This window comes from Grus americana, chromosome 4 (genome assembly GCF_028858705.1).
Source record: "Grus americana isolate bGruAme1 chromosome 4, bGruAme1.mat, whole genome shotgun sequence".
In the NCBI taxonomy this organism is placed as follows: domain Eukaryota; kingdom Metazoa; phylum Chordata; class Aves; order Gruiformes; family Gruidae; genus Grus; species Grus americana.
This window is the reverse complement of record NC_072855.1, coordinates 68,755,391-68,774,528: the sequence shown is the minus strand read 5'-3', so window position 1 is coordinate 68,774,528 and position 19,138 is coordinate 68,755,391. Positions and strand designations below refer to the sequence as shown.

The 19,138-nt window shown below is 42.4% G+C and overlaps 2 protein-coding genes across 4 annotated transcripts in view; one reads left to right on the top strand and one right to left on the bottom strand.

Moving 5' to 3' along the window:
- The window catches only part of INPP4B (inositol polyphosphate-4-phosphatase type II B), a 346,423-nt gene that overhangs the window by 224,519 nt on the left and 102,766 nt on the right, over nt 1-19,138 (bottom strand). The gene's annotated exons all lie outside the window — the stretch shown is intronic.
- Nucleotides 1,500-6,858, top strand: LOC129205904 (uncharacterized). The gene is given in 1 exon segment (XM_054824338.1): nt 1,500-6,858. A coding segment is annotated over 1 exon segment (4,995 nt). The 5' UTR covers nt 1,500-1,764; the 3' UTR covers nt 6,760-6,858.

The following is a 19,138-nucleotide window of genomic DNA, read 5'->3' as shown; positions in this document are numbered from 1 at the left end:
TCACAGAACCACAGAATGGTTCAGGCTGGAAGTGACCTCTGGAGGGCATTTGGTCCAACCCCCGGCTCAAGCAGGGCCACCTAGAGCCAGTTGGCCAGGACCACGTCCAGACGGCTTTTGACTGTCTCCAAGATAGAGATTTCACGGCCTCTCTGGCAACCTGTGCCAGGGCTCACTCATCCCCACAGTAAAAAAGTGTTTCCTGCTGTTCAGAGGGAACCTCCTGTGTTTCAGTGCGTGCCCATTGCCTCTGGCCCTGTCACTGGGCACCACGGAAAAGAGCCTGGCTCCGTCCTCTTTGCACCCTCCCTTCAGGTATTTACGCACATTTGATAGAGAGAACTAACACTTAAAGGAAATAGCAGGATCATTAACTAGCTTAAGCCACATATCTAGTAATCTTAACCCTTACGTAAGATGTTTTAACAAGAACTAGCGTAAGGAAGGGTCAAGATGACCCTTCGCTCTGCTTGCATTTTTGTAACCAATCACAAGATAAGGAGGTAGTAAATCAGAAGGGATTGAACACGGAGGATTCTCTGCTAATTAGGAACCGGTCTGAGTAAGTTTTGTGGTGAAGGTGAAAAGTGCACAGTGAGGAAGACATACAGCCTTCATCCCTGAGACCCCGGCCCACGACCACCAAGAGGCAGTGCGCGTGTGCAGCTGAGAGGAGTTAAAGGCGGAGACAATGGAAATGAACTCATTGTAATAAGACCACCTTTCCGCGGAAAGATCATGAATATGTATAGGTGCTTTTTGAATATGTAACATTCTATCATATAAAACTCAAAGGGAAGTGCTGCAAGGCGCGCACGATTTTGGTGGGACGACCCCCCGTGCTGCCCAGCGCTGAATAAACATACCTACTTTACAACTTCACAGGTTGTGGAGTCTGTTTTCCGCGCGTCATTTTGGCGAGCCAGCCAGGAGACACTCTGCTCGGCTGCGGGATCGACTGCGGAGCGGACGCTCCTAGGCGCGCCCCGAGCACTTTTCTCGGAGGAGCCTCCACTTCCAGCCGCTCACCACGGGAGTAGACAACGACCTCCTGAAGTTGCGGATAAACGGTATGTTTAGTAAGGGGGCCAGTAAGTCGCTGGGGACGCCCGCGCTTGGCCGGGGCTGCTGGTAAATCGCGCAGAGACGTCTGGCGTACGGCATAGTCCCCGTATGGGAGGAGGGTACCCTGTACCTTAAGGAAAAGGGGGATTCGCTGACCGATAGAGCGGCCGCTAGCGATCTTGGGAGTAGATCGAGTGAATCCAAGGTTACCGCTGCATCCCAATATTGGGAGCCAGGACGGACCTGCTAATGACTGTATAAGAAGCAGGAGAAGGGTAAGCGGGCCTCTCTACTTGAATAATATTTGCAGCTGCTGGAGGGATAATAACTGGAGTGAGGATTGTATGTTAAAAGTTTGTTGTGTGTATGTATGTGTGTTTTGAGACACAGCGCTGCTGTGAAGCGAGTGGGAGTCCTGATTTGTGGTTCCGTGATTCCGCGAGGAACACGGCCAGAGACGGACAAAGCGCCTGGACTGTTTGTAAAATTTGTAAAGGCCATGATATATATGTAAGTTGGGTTGGGCTGCCGTAGTGTTTAGTCAATCTCTTAAGTATCGGGGAAGGTGTGTGGCTGATCAAAGTGGTAGGACAGAGAGTCACTCCTTTGGTGGTTTAGGGCTCGAACTTTGGGAAATTAAAACAAAGCACAATAGCTAACAAGAAAAGACCTAGAAAATAAGGATAAAGAAACAGAGAGATGGGTAACTCTCAGAACAAGGATATCTTAAGTAAAAGCCCCCTCGGTTGCATATTGACACGCTGGAGGGATATTGTTGGAACTGGGGGTACAGAGAATAAGAAGACCCTCATTAAATATTGCAATCAATGGTGGCCGCTTTATAAGCTGGAAGATGGAGCCAGGTGGCCACTTAATGGAACAATTGATTACAACACTATGTTGCAATTAATGCTGTTTTTGAGGAGAGAAGGAAAATGGGATGAAGTGTCATATGCAGATATGTTTTTCACCCTCCGAAACCATCCGGAGTGGCAAAGGGACTGTGGAATGGTGCCGCCACAGGACCCTATGGTACTTGCCCTAGAGCGGGAAAATAACAAAGGACTTAAAGGTAAACTGAGGCGGTGTTGCTCGGCATGTAGTATTGGGCAAAGATGTACTAGGAAAAATAAAATACACCTGGCATCAGAACAAGATTTAACTGATTTGTTTAAGCCTCCCCCTCGACCACAGGAACAGGATGTGGACTCGGAAGGAGCCTCCACTCCCCCGGGAAGCCCTGTATCCTCCCGTATCAGGAAAAAGTCTGCCCCAACAGTCTTACAAGCACCTCTCCGAGAAGCAGTAGGGCCTGACGGTGGGACGATGTTAATTAAGGTACCTTTCTCCACCACTGATTTGGAAGCATGGAAAAGGGTTGCTAAGGATTACAGGAATGATCCGGTAAATGTAACTAAACATTTCCAGTTTATTATAAAACAACACAACCCCGACTGGAATGACATACAATTATTATTAGAATATATGACTGAAACGGAAAAGCAATTAATTTTAAAAACTGCAGGGAATTTGGCTGAGGATCATTATAAAATTACGGGAGGAGATGTTAAAGAATATCTCCCCCTTCAAGATCCAAAATGGGATGCAAACAGATCCACGCATATGGAAAGACTGAAGGCATACCAGGGATGGATTTTAAAAGGAGTGGAGAGGGCCATTCCCAAAACTATAAACTGGTCGGCATTATATGCAATCAAACAAGGTCCTTCCGAGTCACCATCCGAATTCTTGGATCGACTAAGGGACGTAATGCGCCGCAACACACCGCTGGATCCTGGGTCAGAGGTAGGAACGCAACAACTAGTTTCTTTGTTTTTGGGCCAGTCTACAGGAGATATTAGGCGCAAACTCCAAAAGCTGCGTCCCACAGAAGGAAGGAACCTGGAAGTATTGCTGGATGAAGCGTGGAGGGTGTTCAGTAATAGAGAGGAAGATTACAAACGGGGACAAAGAAGGGTGGTGGCTGTCGTCAGGGAGGAGGAGGAAAGAAAACCCAGACGAGGACCGCCTCGATTAGGCAGAGATCAATGTGCGTTATGCAAAAGATTTGGACACTGGAAAGATGATTGTCCGGAAAAGCGGAAAAATAAGGAGAAGGGGCGGAATAGTCAGAAAGAAAGAATAATGGCTCATTTGAGGGAAGACTGACGGGGACCTGGGGAATCCACCCTAGCGGATCCACTGGTTATAATGAAGCTAGGGAAAAAGCAGAAGAAGGTAGAATTTCTGGTGGACACAGGGGCGACGTATTCGGTCTTGAACCAAGCTTTGAGGCCCCTGGGAAATGACTATATCATGGTGAAAGGGGCAACTGGCCAAAGTGAAAAGGTATATTTTTGTGAACCTCTGAGATATAAATTGGGAAAACAATGGGGCATCCACAGATTTCTGTACATGCCCAACTCCCCGAGAGCACTGTTGGGGAGAGATTTATTGGAACAATTAGGTGCGATAATTAAATTTGAAAAGGGAGAGATTACTCTGGAGGTGAATGACCAACAGTATATCCAAATAATGAGCTTATCCCTAACTAATGTTCCTATAGAGGGAAAAATCAGCGAAGAAATTGCGAACCAGGTATACCCCGGGGTCTGGGCCACTGATGTGCCCGGAAAAGCAAAAAATGCTACACCTGTGGAGGTCAAACTCAAAGAAGGACGACAGCCAGTAAGAATCAAGCAGTACCCCCTGAGGAAGGAAGACAGGGAGGGAATTCGACCAGTAATAGAAAAATTTTTACAACTAGGATTATTAAGGGAATGTGAATCCGATTTTAACACTCCCATATTACCTGTCCGTAAACCCGATGGGTCGTACCGGGTGGTTCAGGACCTACGGGCTATAAATAAAATAACTGAAGACCTCTACCCGGTAGTGGCAAATCCATATACCTTGCTGACTGTATTGACACCTGAACTAACCTGGTTTACTGTTTTAGACCTGAAGGATGCCTTCTTTTGCCTCCCTCTCCATAAATCCAGCCAGAAAATATTTGCATTTGAATGGGAAAATCCTAAAAGAGGGCGTAAAACTCACCTTACTTGGACGGTGTTACCACAGGGGTTCAAAAACAGTCCTACTATATTTGGTAACCAACTCGCAAAAGATCTTGAGTCCTGGGAAGCCCCGCCTGAGGAAGGGAAACTGTTACAATATGTGGACGATATCCTGATTGCAACCAAAACAGAGGACGCTTGTATGACCTGGACGGTTAGTCTGCTAAATTTTTTAGGGCTCCAGGGATATCGGGTATCCAAGAAGAAGGCCCAAGTGATGCAGCGTAAGGTGATTTATCTGGGCTATGAAATCAGTGCTGGACAAAGAACTTTGGGACAGACCCGGAAAGAGACAATATGTCAAACTCCGAGACCACAAACAGTGAAAGAGTTACGAACCTTCCTGGGGATGACTGGGTGGTGCCGACTATGGATCTATAACTATGGACTGCTTGTTAAACCTCTGTATGCACTGACAACCACTGAACAAAAACACCTTAAATGGAATAAAGAGACCATACAGGCCTTCAAGTTGCTAAAAAAGGCCCTCATGTCGGCCCCAGCCTTGGGACTCCCAGATGTGAGTAAACCGTTTTTCCTTTTTTCCCATGAGAAGCAGGGGATTGCCCTAGGAATACTAGCACAAGATCTGGGCCCGTATCGACGAGCAGTTGCCTACTTTTCTAAACAATTGGATGCAACTGCAAAAGGTTGGCCTGGATGCCTGCGAGCAGTCGCGGCTGTAGTACTAAACATCCAGGAAGCCCGAAAATTCACCCTGGGCCAGAAAATGACTGTGTTGGTGTCCCATACAGTATCTGTAGTACTGGAAGCGAAAGGTGGACACTGGCTTTCCCCACAAAGATTCTTGAAATACCAGGCTATAATGGTAGAACAGGATGATGTGGAGATCATAGTCACTAACATTGTCAATCCAGCCTCTTTCCTCAGTGGAAACACAGGGGAACCAGTGCATCATGACTGCCTGGAGACCATCGAAACAACATATTCCAGCCGTTCAGACCTGAGAGACAGTCCTATGGAGAACACGGAAAACTGGTTCACGGATGGAAGCAGCTACGTCCTAAGTGGTAAAAGACATGCCGGATATGCCATTACCACCAGTCAAGAAATCATAGAGTCAGGGCCTTTACCCATGAGTACCTCTGCACAGAAGGCGGAAATAATTGCTCTGACCCGTGCCTTGGAATTGGCCCAAGGCAAAGCTGTAAATATCTATACAGACTCAAAATATGCCTTTGGAGTCGTACATGCGCATGGAGCAATCTGGAAGGAGAGGGGATTATTGAACTCACAGGGCAAAAATATCAAGCACGCAGAAGAGATCATGAAACTGTTGGAGGCAGTCCAACTCCCTGAGAAAGTGGCGATCATGCACATTAAGGCACATCAGAAAGTGAACTCAGAATTGGAAAGAGGAAATGAGCTGGCGGACAGAGAGGTAAAACAAGCAGCTAAAGGTGAGGTAAATACGGAGGGGGCCTTGGTCCCTGATGGGCAAATCTCCCTAGAAGGTAAGCCAAAATATACTAAGGAAGATCAGAAGCTTATCATCGACCTAGAAGGGTCGTATAATAACGAGGGGTGGGCTCTCACCCCACAAGGGAAACTAATCATTCCCTCTTATCTAACATGGTCTCTGATAAGGGAAGAACATAGGAAGAGGCATTGGGGGGCAGAAGCTCTATATAAACACCTGATTAGAGAGATTGTAGCTAGGAATCTATACACCACCGTGAAACAAGTAACTCAACAGTGCGATATTTGCCTCCAGACTAATCCCAAGAATACCCCTAAACCAGAAATGGGTCAAACTGGGAAAGGCAACGGGCCTGGGCAACAATGGCAGATTGATTTTTCAGAACTCCCAAGAAAAGGGGGGTATCGATATTTATTGGTATTAACTGATACCTTTTCAGGTTGGCCAGAGGCATTTCCTACCAGGACGGCCAAGGCTCGGGAGGTAACCAGAACATTAATACAAGAAATAATACCACGCTTTGGGGTTCCGGCAACCATATCTTCTGACAGAGGACCACATTTCATCTCAAAAGTAGTACAACAAATTAGCTGTCATTTGGGTATAGATTGGCAGCTTCATACCCCATATCGCCCTCAGTCGAGTGGCCAAGTAGAAAAAATGAACCACTTAATCAAACAGCAGATTGTGAAATTGGGACAGGAAACTAACTTGGCCTGGCCTCAGTCTCTTCCTTTGGCTCTCTTGCGCATACGAACCAGGCCAAGAGCAAAAGAGGGACTGAGTCCTTTTGAAATTTTGTATGGACGACCCTATGGAATACAGAAAGGGATGTCCACACAAGCCGGGGAGGAAATTATGACTTCATACATGGTGGCATTAGGCAAACAACTCAGCAGAATTCAAAAACATGTGGTTGGGACTCGAAGCAGGGGTTTGGATGGACCTGTACATAACATACAACCTGGAGATTATGTATATGTGAAGTCTCTTACAGAAAAGACCCTGGAACCACAATGGGAAGGACCGTTCCAGGTACTCCTCACATCCTTCACAGCAATAAAGATTAAGGAACAGAATGCCTGGATTCACCACTCCCGTGTGAAGAAGGCACCTAAATCTCCATGGAGAGTCACGCAAGTACAGCAAGGAAAGCTTACCTTGTCACGACGCTGATTGTAAGCCTAATAGGGGAACTTGAGGCATGGGAGAATAATGCCTTTTTGCAGCTACATGACAAAATTGCTAATGCCATGAACTGGTCTGATTGCTGGATTTGCTCACAATTGCCCACAAACATAGGACAGGGCCACCCGGTGGTCGCCACCAGTTTTCCCAACTCTTCGCAGATAGTCAAGGCCTTTAGTAATATGCCCCTCACCGAATACACAGAGATACCAAAAAGGAATCTTGAGTGGCAGATAGATTTAAGCACACTCTGGAACGAGACCACAGAAGTACCTTGTGTCCAGAGGTGCTACCTGGAAAACACCACAAAGAATATGGGAGGGAATAGCACAGATAAAAAATGTGGAAGTACAAGTTTTGTTGGGGCTTACCCTAATTGCACGAGTTATATCAAGTATGGAGGTGCAAATATGTGGAATAGCAACCAGACTCGAAGACACGTCAGCAGTACTCCCAAAGGCTGGCCCACCCCTGTGGGTCAGGGATGGTACTGGATCTGTGGGAAGTGGGGGTACAAAGTATTGCCCTTAGGGTGGAAAGGTCAATGCGCTATAGGGACTATAGTTCCTAACATTACTATTGTACAAAACTTAACTAGTTCAGGCACACTTGGTCTATTACGAACTTATATGAAACCCGTGGCCCATCCAACCCGGGGAAAACGGAACCCTTTAGTAAAAAGACCAACCAGCTTTCATAGCTTTGCAAGGTGGTTTATCCCATGGTTGGGGGTTAGTGAATTAGAAAAGGCCTTAGTCAACATTTCGGCTACAATGGAAATTATTAATAATGCTACAGCTGACGCGCTCACGGCTCTACAAAAGGAAATCTCTTCTCTAGAACAGGTGACACTCCAAAACAGGCTGGGGTTGGATTTGCTTTTTGCTAAAGAAGGAGGTTTATGTACGGTTATTGGTGAACATTGCTGTACCTATGTTAACCAAGACAAAAGGATTGAAAAGGATTTATCTCAAATTTGGGAAAAAACCAAAATCTTGCATGAAGTGGCCCAAGATAACACATCTTGGGGGTTTAGTGACTTAGTGGAAAGATTAACATCCTGGTTACCGAATTTGACATGGTTGAAACAATTGTTTGTTACGACAATTACGGTTATGATTCTGCTTATAGCTCTGTGTGTAGTAGTTCGATGTGCTTTAGGGTGTTGTCAAAACACGGGGAATTCTTACAGCGAATGGAAGAAATATCAACTAAGGCAAAGGTTAGAATCAAATAAATATTTTGAGAAAGTATTAGATAAAGAGTCATTGTATTAGCTGTAGTAAAAGAATTTACTAACCTTTTTGAAAAAGGGGGGATTGATAGAGAGAACTAACACTTAAAGGAAATAGCAGGATCATTAACTAGCTTAAGCCACATATCTAGTAATCTTAACCCTTACGTAAGATGTTTTAACAAGAACTAGCGTAAGGAAGGGTCAAGATGACCCTTCGCTCTGCTTGCATTTTTGTAACCAATCACAAGATAAGGAGGTAGTAAATCAGAAGGGATTGAACACGGAGGATTCTCTGCTAATTAGGAACCGGTCTGAGTAAGTTTTGTGGTGAAGGTGAAAAGTGCACAGTGAGGAAGACATACGGCCTTCATCCCTGAGACCCCGGCCCACGACCACCAAGAGGCAGTGCGCGTGTGCAGCTGAGAGGAGTTAAAGGCGGAGACAATGGAAATGAACTCATTGTAATAAGACCACCTTTCCGCGGAAAGATCATGAATATGTATAGGTGCTTTTTGAATATGTAACATTCTATCATATAAAACTCAAAGGGAAGTGCTGCAAGGCGCGCACGATTTTGGTGGGACGACCCCCCGTGCTGCCCAGCGCTGAATAAACATACCTACTTTACAACTTCACAGGTTGTGGAGTCTGTTTTCCGCGCGTCACATTGTTAAGATCCCTCCTGAGCCTTGTCTTCTCCAGGCTGAACAGCCCCAGCTATTTCAGCCTTTCCTTAGAGGAAGGATGCTCCAGTCCCTTAATCTTTGTGGCCCTTTGTTGAACTCCCTCCAGTATGTCCATGTCTCTTGTAATGAGAAGCCCAGAAGTGGACATCAAGCCCAGAACTGGACAGTTCTTATACTGTAAGAATTTCATAGTTTAAATGATTTTATGACTTACATGACTACTGTGATTTTAGCGTACTTTATGCAGTCGTTTTCAGCACTGCAAATGACTGAACTGTCAGCAGTGCTGCACATAGTTTTTTGGGGGTTTTTTTTCAGAGATAGAACACTTATGTTTCAGAATACAATAAACTGGAATTGCAGTTAAACACTATTTTAACCAGTATAGTGTGATATCATCATTGCACAGCTAAGTCAGTACTGTGAGTTAACAGTACCTCTCTACCATTACGTTGTACCTCTCTACCATTACATTGACTATAACATAGCTATCAGCTATGAAGAGACCCCTCAAAAACCCATCACCTCTGGATTTCAACGTCAAGATGCCCTGACCGCAGAATTGACCCCAGACAGATCACAGTAATCCTGTGAATTCTAGTATGTCTGAGCCCATGCATACTTGACATAAACCCAACATGCAATATTTCCAAGAGAACAGCTGTATCAGACCCAAAACCAGTTATTCTGCCTACAACAAGTGCCATAAATAAGTGTTCAAAAAAGAGGAAAAGCAGGTCAACCACATGCAGTACTCTCAGCCTCCGGCTGTTTTCACATCAGGGTTTTTCCTCAGATGCCTGTTCCATTCACTAACTCTCAATGATGCTCTTTCTTGAGAGTGCCTAGTGTTTTTTTCAAATACATGTCCACTTTTAACATCTACAACATCTTATGACAAGCAACTCCAGCATTTCCACTATCTGTTCCATGAAAAAAACACTTTCTTTTGTTTGTAATCCAGTTCCTATTGGCTTCATTTAACATCCTGAGCTCTTGCACTGAAAGAGACAATGAACTGTTAATCCCTATCTCCTCCTTCAAGACAATCATGATTTTGCAGCTTATTATCAGAGACCACTTTAGTCATCATCTCTTTTCCAGGCTGAAGAGCTTTATCTTCTTCATTCCTTGTCCTGATGACTCCAACAGCCCTTTCTCTGAAACTTTCCCAGCTACTCCACATCCTGTAAGATGAGAACTGATCTGCACAGTGGATCTTTCTTTACAGAGTTCTCTGCTTTGTTCTCTCCTTTCCCAACAACTCCTAACGATCAATTTACTTTCTGACCACAACTGATCATCTATCTGATCTTTTCATGCAAGTGTAACTCCCTACAGATCTCACTTGACAGAGGCGGGGGGGGGGGGGGAATAGTGCAAAGCCCATTGTTTGAGGGACATTTTTATTAGCTTTCTTCACATGTATAACTTCACATTTATCCATGTTGAATTTTATCTGCCACTTTATTGCCTAATGATTTAGGCTTCTACAGTCATTCTAAAATTACTCATACTTGACCTCCTATCTTAACTATTCAGTAAGTTAGCATCATCAGACTTCCTTGCCTCATTGCTTACCACCTTCTCGCTGCTCATGCACTCGTGACAGTACCAGCCCCAACACCCATCTCTGCTGATGCACTCCACCGTAAGAACTGGCCAAGCAGTTGCAGTTCCTAGACCTTACATTTTATTCAACTAGTGATCCATGCTAGATTTCCCCTCTTCTATTACAATGTAGTGATCAGTATTATTTGTATCAGAAGGTGGAAAAAAACCACTACACTGAAAGAAAATGAAGGATGTAAACGTACACAAAGAAATCAAACATAGCTGCTTGTATAACCATTTTGCATGCACTCTTGGAAGCGAAAGATGTTTTCAGGGATCGTAAGGATCATTCATTGATTTAAATGATGCACAAACTGCGTGTGCAGTTATTCAAATATATTTAAATTATGAACATCATAAATGACAACAAAAATTGCAGCAAAAACATGGTATTTAAAAAAGTATTTCAAGTACAGAGAAAAACAAGACCAAACTGCATTGCGCTGGTTGGCCTCCAAGAAGTAATATGTTGTGCAAATTACTGCTGCAGAGAACCACGCTTAATTTAAGACTTAGTTTCATGATCCAGAGAACTCCAAAGAGACAGCCTCAGGAATGACTTTTACCCCTTCATACCAAAATACCCTTCTTCATAGTACCTTTCTTTTCAATCTAAGTCTTATGTTTTCCCCAAAGGTTCTCCCCAAGTGAAAAATCAATCAAAAATTCACTATATGCTATCAACTTCTCCCACAGCCTTAGAATAAAAAAAATTGGAATTAAAACATTGCAAAAAGTAAGTGGTTTGAGTAGTCTGAATGACAAACCGCAAGTGCTAATATATCCAACGTATGTACTATAAAGATAACTCCTGCTCTTCTGATTCCTTGGACTGCCCGTAGTGATGTTCACTTTTATTTGAAAGCAAGCTATGATTTTCTGCCCTAAGCTTTAATCTTCTGCACAGTGCTTTTGAAAGAAGCAAACAGAATATTTTTCAAGATGCTCGAGACTTGGTGTGCTAAGAGATGGGTGTTGTGTGATTAGTTATAGTCCCTAAGAGGATCAAAAGAATTCCTAGCACATCTGTAAATTATCTCCAGGTAAGCCTTGCCCATAGTCAATAAATACCAACTTCTAAACAGAGAACAAAAAACAAGCCTTTTAATTCTTTTTAAGCTTCTTCATTTTAACTTCCTCACTCCTCCTCCAGCATTTGTTAGACCTCTCCTCTCTTTTTTTGCAGCTAAAGGAATGGCAGCCCTCTGGGTCACTCCCAAGCTCCAAGGAGTGTAACAAGGTATGCCAGAGTACAGCTCTGCCTTTAACCTGCCCTGGCATCCGTGCTGGGACCAGGCACGTCTGTGTTCTTTGTAAGAGCAGCAAAATTAGGCCCTTGATATTCTATATGCATAGCTGCTGTGTTTTATGCTTGAGGAAAAATAAAACAAAACAAAAAAAACCCCCAGACCACACAGAAACCCAAACCTGTTATGGCCATGGCAAGAAAAATAAGGTTGGGGTTTTTTCCTCCCAGAGGAACTTTGCTTCTCAGATTCCCATATAACCAATAAGTCACCAGACATAAAAGGCAGAGTAAGAAATTCATGTGTGGGCACCGAGAGAAAAGCCATTTAGGTCATGAGTACCTCAGTTTAGAAAGCTTACATCATACCCTGTGAAATAAGACTTACTAAACCTCATCAATTTCAGCTTAAGAAAGAACAACCCCTCCCTTCCCTACTGATTAACATTATTATTTCAGACACGGTACTGACTTTCTGATCATTGGGATTACATCTCAAGAGCTCTCTCACTAAACAGGACATAGTAAAGTATTCATGTGACAAACTGTAGAAGTTTGTCTTCTGATACTGAAGCATCTACTAGTGTAAGCAGCAAGAATAATTTTTAGTCCGTTAAATACCAAAGGAAACGGTGGCATCTCACAAATATTAAGCCCAGCCCATTGTGTTGGGTTTGCATGGCAAGGTTTTGGTAGCAGAGGAGGCTACAGGGGTGGCTTCTGTGAGAAGCTGCCAGAAGCTTCCCCTGTGTCTGACAATGCCAGCCGGCTCCAAGATGGACCCGCCGCTGGCCAAAGCCAAGCTGATCAGCGCCTCTGTCATAACACATTTAAGAAGGGAAAAAAACCAAGCTGGAGAGAGCTTTTGCAGCTGGAGAGAGGAGTGAGAAGATGTAAGAAACTCTGCAGACACCAAGGTCAGTGCAGAAGGAGGGGGAGGAGGTGCTCCAGGCGCTGGAGCAGAGATCCCCCTGCAGCCCGTGGAGAAGACCATGGTGAAGCAGGCTGTCCCCCTGCAGCCCATGGAGGAAGGATGAGGGGGTGTAGAGATTCCACCTGCAGCCCGTGGAGGACCCCACGCTGGAGCAGGTGGAGGCACCTGAAGGAGGCTGTGGCCCTGTGGGAAGCCCACGCTGGAGCAAGCTCCTGGCAGGACCTGTGGACCCGTGGAGAGAGGAGCCCACGCCAGGGCAGGTTTGCTGGCAGGACTTGTGACCCCATGGGGGATCCCACACTGGAGCAGTTTGCTCCTGAAGGTCTGCACCCCATGGGAGAGACTCACGTTGGAGAAGTTCATGAAGGACTGTCTCCCGTGAGAGGGACTCCATGCTGGAGCAGGGGAACGATGAGAGGAGTCCTCCCCCTGAGGAGGAAGAAGCGGCAGAAACAACGTGAGATGAACTGACCATAACCCCCACTCCCCGTCCCCCTGTGCCGCTGGGGGGGAGGCGCAGGTTGAAGCTGGGAGTGAAGTTGAGCCCGGGAAGATGGGAGGGGTGGGGGGGAGGTATTTTAAGATTTGATTTTATTTCTCATTCCTCTATTCTGTTTTGCTTAGTAATAAGTTAGATGAATTTCCTGTCTAAGTTCAGTCTGTTTTGCTCGTGATGATAATTAGTGAGTGATCTCTCCCTGTCCTTATCTCGACCCATAAGCTTTTTGTTACACCTTTTCTCCCCTGTCTAGTGAATGAGGGGAGTGATAGAGCAGCTCTGGTGGGCACCTGGCCCCCAGCCAGGGTCAACCCACTACACCCACTTTATTCTTAATAAGCAAATTTTGTATATAGATTTTGAAAAAACAAATACCTTGGCTCAAAATAATGTTTCTTGCTTTACTAGAACATCATGTATTCCTATTTTAGGATATTTGTAAGAATGGTAACTAAGCATGAACAAATGTTTAAAAAAAACCCCATACATTCATGCAGACAATTGATTCAGGACAAAACCAGCTAGACATCAGCAGAAGGACCCTACTCATACAGCAGTTGCTTCATCTCTAATCTCTCAGGCCATCCTCAAGGGAAATCTACGCACCACTTCCCAAATAGGAGCTTCGGAATGGAGGCTGCACTTTTACAGACAACTAAACTAACATAACAGCTAAAATTCATAACTCTGCTAGATACCAAATACATCCAATGGGCCATAAAATAAAAATTAGGGGCTCAGTATGATCTCTCCCTCCACAGCCAACTCCTCACATTCCATCAGCTATAAACTGCCTGTCTCTTCCCCTTAGGAGGCAACTGCTTTCTCATCTCTTCCCTCCACCAAGAACAACCTGTCTACTCCTCTCCCACCTCCGCTCCTAGGAGCTACCTTGCCTTTCCAAAATGGTAAAATTGATCCGCATTTAATCAAACTCTGAGCAACAGTCCTCACCTTCTATTTAGCTTTGAAAACTAATGTTTTGATTTCAGACCTTAAAGGCACTTGTGATCAAGAGCTTGTCACTTCTCAGCTGTGTCACTTGGTCTAATAAACTCCATAGCCTCTAACTACTGAGCTTGGTCATGTTCTCACATCATCACAGACACACTGCCACTATCATCGTTCAGAGCAACACGCACAAAAAGAAAATGGGGGTAATGAGCCCAAAGAAAAAAAAATATTAAGAAAGGCAATTTTAACAATTGGGAAAGAAAGATCAATAGGTAAGTATGGGTGAGCAAGAAGCATATCTACTTATCTGAGCCAGCACACCAGAGCATGTCTAAGTTCAAACTAAATTTAGTGACTTGATGTAGAGTGCAAATAAAGTTTTCAAAGATACCTAACAGAGTAGCACTGGGGTTTCTAACCTATTTACCCAAAATTCTTTCTTAATAATGAACAGTAAATACATTAAAGCAGACTTTTATCTGTACTTAGACCTATCCACCTTCTCTCTGCAAATAAAATCTTTTCTTTCTATACTTTACAAAAATCAAAGTATATTAAAAAGAAAACCACAAAATTCAGCATAAGCCCATGACTGCAAACTCCAGCTATGCAATCACTATTTGAAGCCAAGAGCACAAAGAACAAAACGGTCCACATGCAGAAGCTACTATCAGTCTTCCACATTCTCAAATATTTGTGCCATGTTCCACACTCAAAGCAGAAACAAAAACAAATAGAGGCATTACAAGGTTAGTTTACTCAAATGCCAATTATCCAGAAACTGTCTGTTGATTACAGCATCAACAAGCCCTAAATATTTCTTTATTTACATCTAAATACTATTTCAATATATTTTGTGTGTCTCAACATAGAGCAGAAACTGGGGTCTACAGTACCACATGCTGGCTATAAACAGCAAGCGTAAAACTGATTGTTAAAATTAATGGTAAGTGACAAGTTCCAACATGCCTTAAAACAAATATCCTTCATGGAATCATAATAAAAATATTCAGTCCACTGATTCAACACACAGGTATTCATAATCTTAGCAAAAAACTAAATTACAACTTCCATCTTCTTAAAGCGTTCCACTTTAAACATGGAAGCTTTGTTCAAAACGATCTATTAAAGTAATTCAGGTTTTATACTCATTGGGAAAAGACAGCTAAACGATTAGTGCTTTTACTTCCAACAGACACACTGAAGTTTGTGCTGTTATAAATGACTTCATTACAAGGCTGGGAAGCAGTTCCCATGTAAAGTTATCTAGCAGTACATTTATAGTGACACAAACAAATTTAAGTTTCAAGTTGCAAAGAACTATTCCATTTCCTAAACTAACATTACATGCAGAGTTATGGTTTTAAGGGAAAACATCGTGACTCCTATGGAAGAAAACCTGGATTTTAAAAAACAAAAAAAACCAAACAAAAAAACCCCCACCACACCCAACAACTACCACAAATCAAAAACTAAAACAACCAAAAAACCTCCCACCAACCAAAACCTCAAAGAAAAAAAAAAATAATCTCACACAACACCTTAGTGAAAGTAAACTAAATGAAAAAAAATATAGAAATTGTTTAAAAAAAGTACATGTTGATACTTGTGCTTGACACAAAGCAGATGTTGGTTATTTTTACTTCAAACATTAATAAGACAATTTAGAACAGCCCATCTTGCACATAGGCAAAAATAGAGCATCAGTTCTCTCTAGTCCATTTTTATCAGTCTGATTAAAGGCCACTTCTATCAAACATTCTTAAATGAAAGTAGTTGACAGAGATGAAGAGTCTTCCCCAGTGAAGTATACGGAAGAAGAAACACGGAGAGGAGTCACAGAGGTAAAAGTTAACGTGTAGACTCAAGAAACAAAGAAATGCTTCCTCTCTAGAAGTAGACATGGCTTTTTAGAAAGTCACATTAAAAAACCCCAAACACCTGTTTTCTTTAACTGCCACCACGTGGAAAAAAGTAAGGCTATCTTTGCCTACTAATTATGAAATGAATGTCAGATTTTACCATCGCCAAGATAATTGTCTCAATTTGCTTCTAAATTTGTTCAAATTGCACAGGTATTATACTAAAAATGCTGCCTAGTAAAGAAAACAGGCAAGAATAGAAATATTTTGAAATCTTAGCTATCTTCCAGGGAAACATTATTACTTATCACCCCAATTACCTTACAAAAATCCAAACTCTTAAATTTCCTGACTAGATAACTTTGAGAGAAAAAGAACATTTACATCGCAACAGAATATAGAAATTAAATTTAAAAAAAAATAAATAAACTACACAATAATTGTTGCATCTGCGCAAAGGCCCTTCTAGCACAGTATGCATCCATGACGGTGAACAAAAGCAAATGGGGAATTCTTGAAGCACAGGGTAAGCACGTTGTCGTGCCTCTAAAACACCTCCAAGCTGTTACCACCCTTGTTCCAGGACTTTTCTCAACAAATGGGTAATTGCATTTATTAAATTTGTATTGATTCCTTCAGCATATTACATTCACCAATATGTCCACTACTTCTACATTTTATAATGATTTCCTCATTTTTTTTTCTGGCATTACCTTTGATTTGATTTTAACTAGCCTTCTACAAAAGTCATTCTTCTTGTTTGCTGTACCCCCACGACAACCACTAAAGAAAAACCAAAATCCCCAGTAAAACTGTGTTTGAAGACACTTGTAAATACGCAGAAAGCATACAACACAGATACATTTAATGCACACAAAAGGACAATGTAGCTGCCTAAAGAATTCCTACAAAGAAACTACAGAGATTCCTTTCATTTTTACCTCTGAAAATTTGAGCTCAGCCACAAAACATGAATTAAACTATCATAAGAATCTCATCGTAATTTGTAGCAAATGTTTTAAACCTCTGACACTTTCACCAAGTAATGCTGTGCAACCTCATTTGGAGAGATCAATTCCAACAGACTTTACAGCAGATCATCCTTAAGGAAAACTTCACTTTATGTTCAATGTACAGTCTCAAGAGAGTCTGTGCATTTGAACAGTCCAAATAAGAAGCCATATTTTTGCTTACAAAACTATATATAAACAAACACTCATTGTAAATTTGATGACACGCTATGCAGAATTAGGTTAAATTTATCTCACCTCAAATGAGAACTGGTTTCAAGACTAAGAAACAAAGCAACAATTTTGACATTGTAGCATAGCAGAGACTTGTTAAAAAAGAGGAAATTCACTTTCCTTTGGTGTCCCATGTCCCATCTGTCTCCCCCGCTTTTAAGTTGTTGGTTCGTGTTGCACTTGCAAGTCTTTACATCAAATATTCGAAAAGCTCACTGGCAACCAATAATGATTCTCCTGCATGCTCACTGAGCAAACAAAGGATGTAACAGCCTTTATCTTGCCCTTCTGCATTTTCCTTCTTCTTTGGTCATAAAAAGACAGCTTCAAGTTTCTGAAACAATTATTTCAAATACTCAATTACAGATAACGGTAATTAACTTTCCCCAAAGTATTTTCAGAACAAAATTAAAATACATTCATGAGTGTTGTTAAAAGAAAGGTGAAGCTGAAAGCACTGGATTAAAGATGATGAAGCTGTACAGTGTTCAGGAAATGTCAATGCTTATTGCAACGTAACAGCCTAGAAACTTTTCAGAGGCAAATTCAACCTTCATCTGGGCTTCATATTCTGACTTGAAGCCATAATTACTGGTCTCAAACAGGGGAGGAAACAAATAATCCCTAGATGTCATAGTTTCTGCACTGATCTCAACGAGCAAATCAAAAACTTTTCAACGTATGTTATAAATGCCTAAGTGTAGTTTCAGCCACAGTACTCCAACAAAAAAAAACCCACCCAAAAAACCCCACACCAAAACCCAACAAGTCTCCTCAAAAAAGCCACATGCAACACTTTTTTCCTTATAGACATTGAAATAAGCAGTAATCCCATTTCAAAAAGCAGTTTCCAATCTATGTACGGCTTTCAGTTGTGTCCAAGCACAAGGAAACGTCCACAAAACACTGCAACTACCTGTGTAAAGCATCCACCTGCAAACAGATCCATATACAATGCTAACACAGAGAGTTACGCATTTGACCCTTTATGGTTTTAGTAAGATCGCTTCTTTGCCATGCTGCCAAATCCTTCAAGACGGACTTTCACAAGCGGTTCATAGGCAAAGTAGAGCAAGCAGCAAAGTGAAATATAAATCTCAATATAAAATAAGTTTAATGTTATTTTTCATGTTTCCACTTCCTAGTTTTATTTTCTATCTAGAGCAAAACAGAAGAATGTTTTCCCAAAAAACCTTTTACAAACAGTTCTCTCATTTAACAGCGTCATCACTGCTATGGCATTTAACCACTCTCAAAAGCCATTTTTTGCTTCATATACCATCTCACTGTAACTGCTGTGCCTTAAACATTGAGTGAAGTATTAGATATTCCCCAGGAAACTGATCGAAATGACATAGCATAAAGGGCAACCAACAATCTAGGGTATAATAAAATAACAGCACATTAAAGAATTAGTACGTTTATACTCAGTTGCATAGAAACCCTGTGAAACTACTGACATCATTGACTTCAGTACCCAATATGTCCATCATATTATTACTAATTTAAATGTCAAAGCAGCTAACAGTGACTTTTCAAAGTGTTACTGGAGATGTATGTTTATCATACTAAGATGCTGTAATCACATTTGATGAGGGATAAGGAGAATTACCAGCTGAACATTTAAGAGGGAATATACACAATTAGTGAAACACTTTTGTTTTGTCGTGCCCACCCCAGCTACACTTTAGGACATTATGAGCTCGCCAACAGCCTGGTAAAATAATACCGTAGGCACAGCAACACTGCTGCGCATCCATTTTCAGTTCTTTTGGTCAAGCAACACTAAATCCTCACCAAGCAGTCCCAGAGATGAATGCTCTCATGTCTATATTGTCAGGGAACCAAAGGAATACAATGCGCAACTGTGGTCTAATTTCCTCCCTGGAATTTTTCTCAGAGTGGGAATACAAGCTATTTCCTTCAGTTTTGGAATTTTAAAGAAAAAACTAAGCATATATACTCCTCTACCAGAACCCCTACAGATCTCTTCCAAACTGCTGTTTTGGAGGAAGCCTTCAGCCACCAGCTCCTCCCTCCCCACCGAGCACACTAGCTCTGGAGCCCTGTTTCCACAAGTCTTCACAGGCC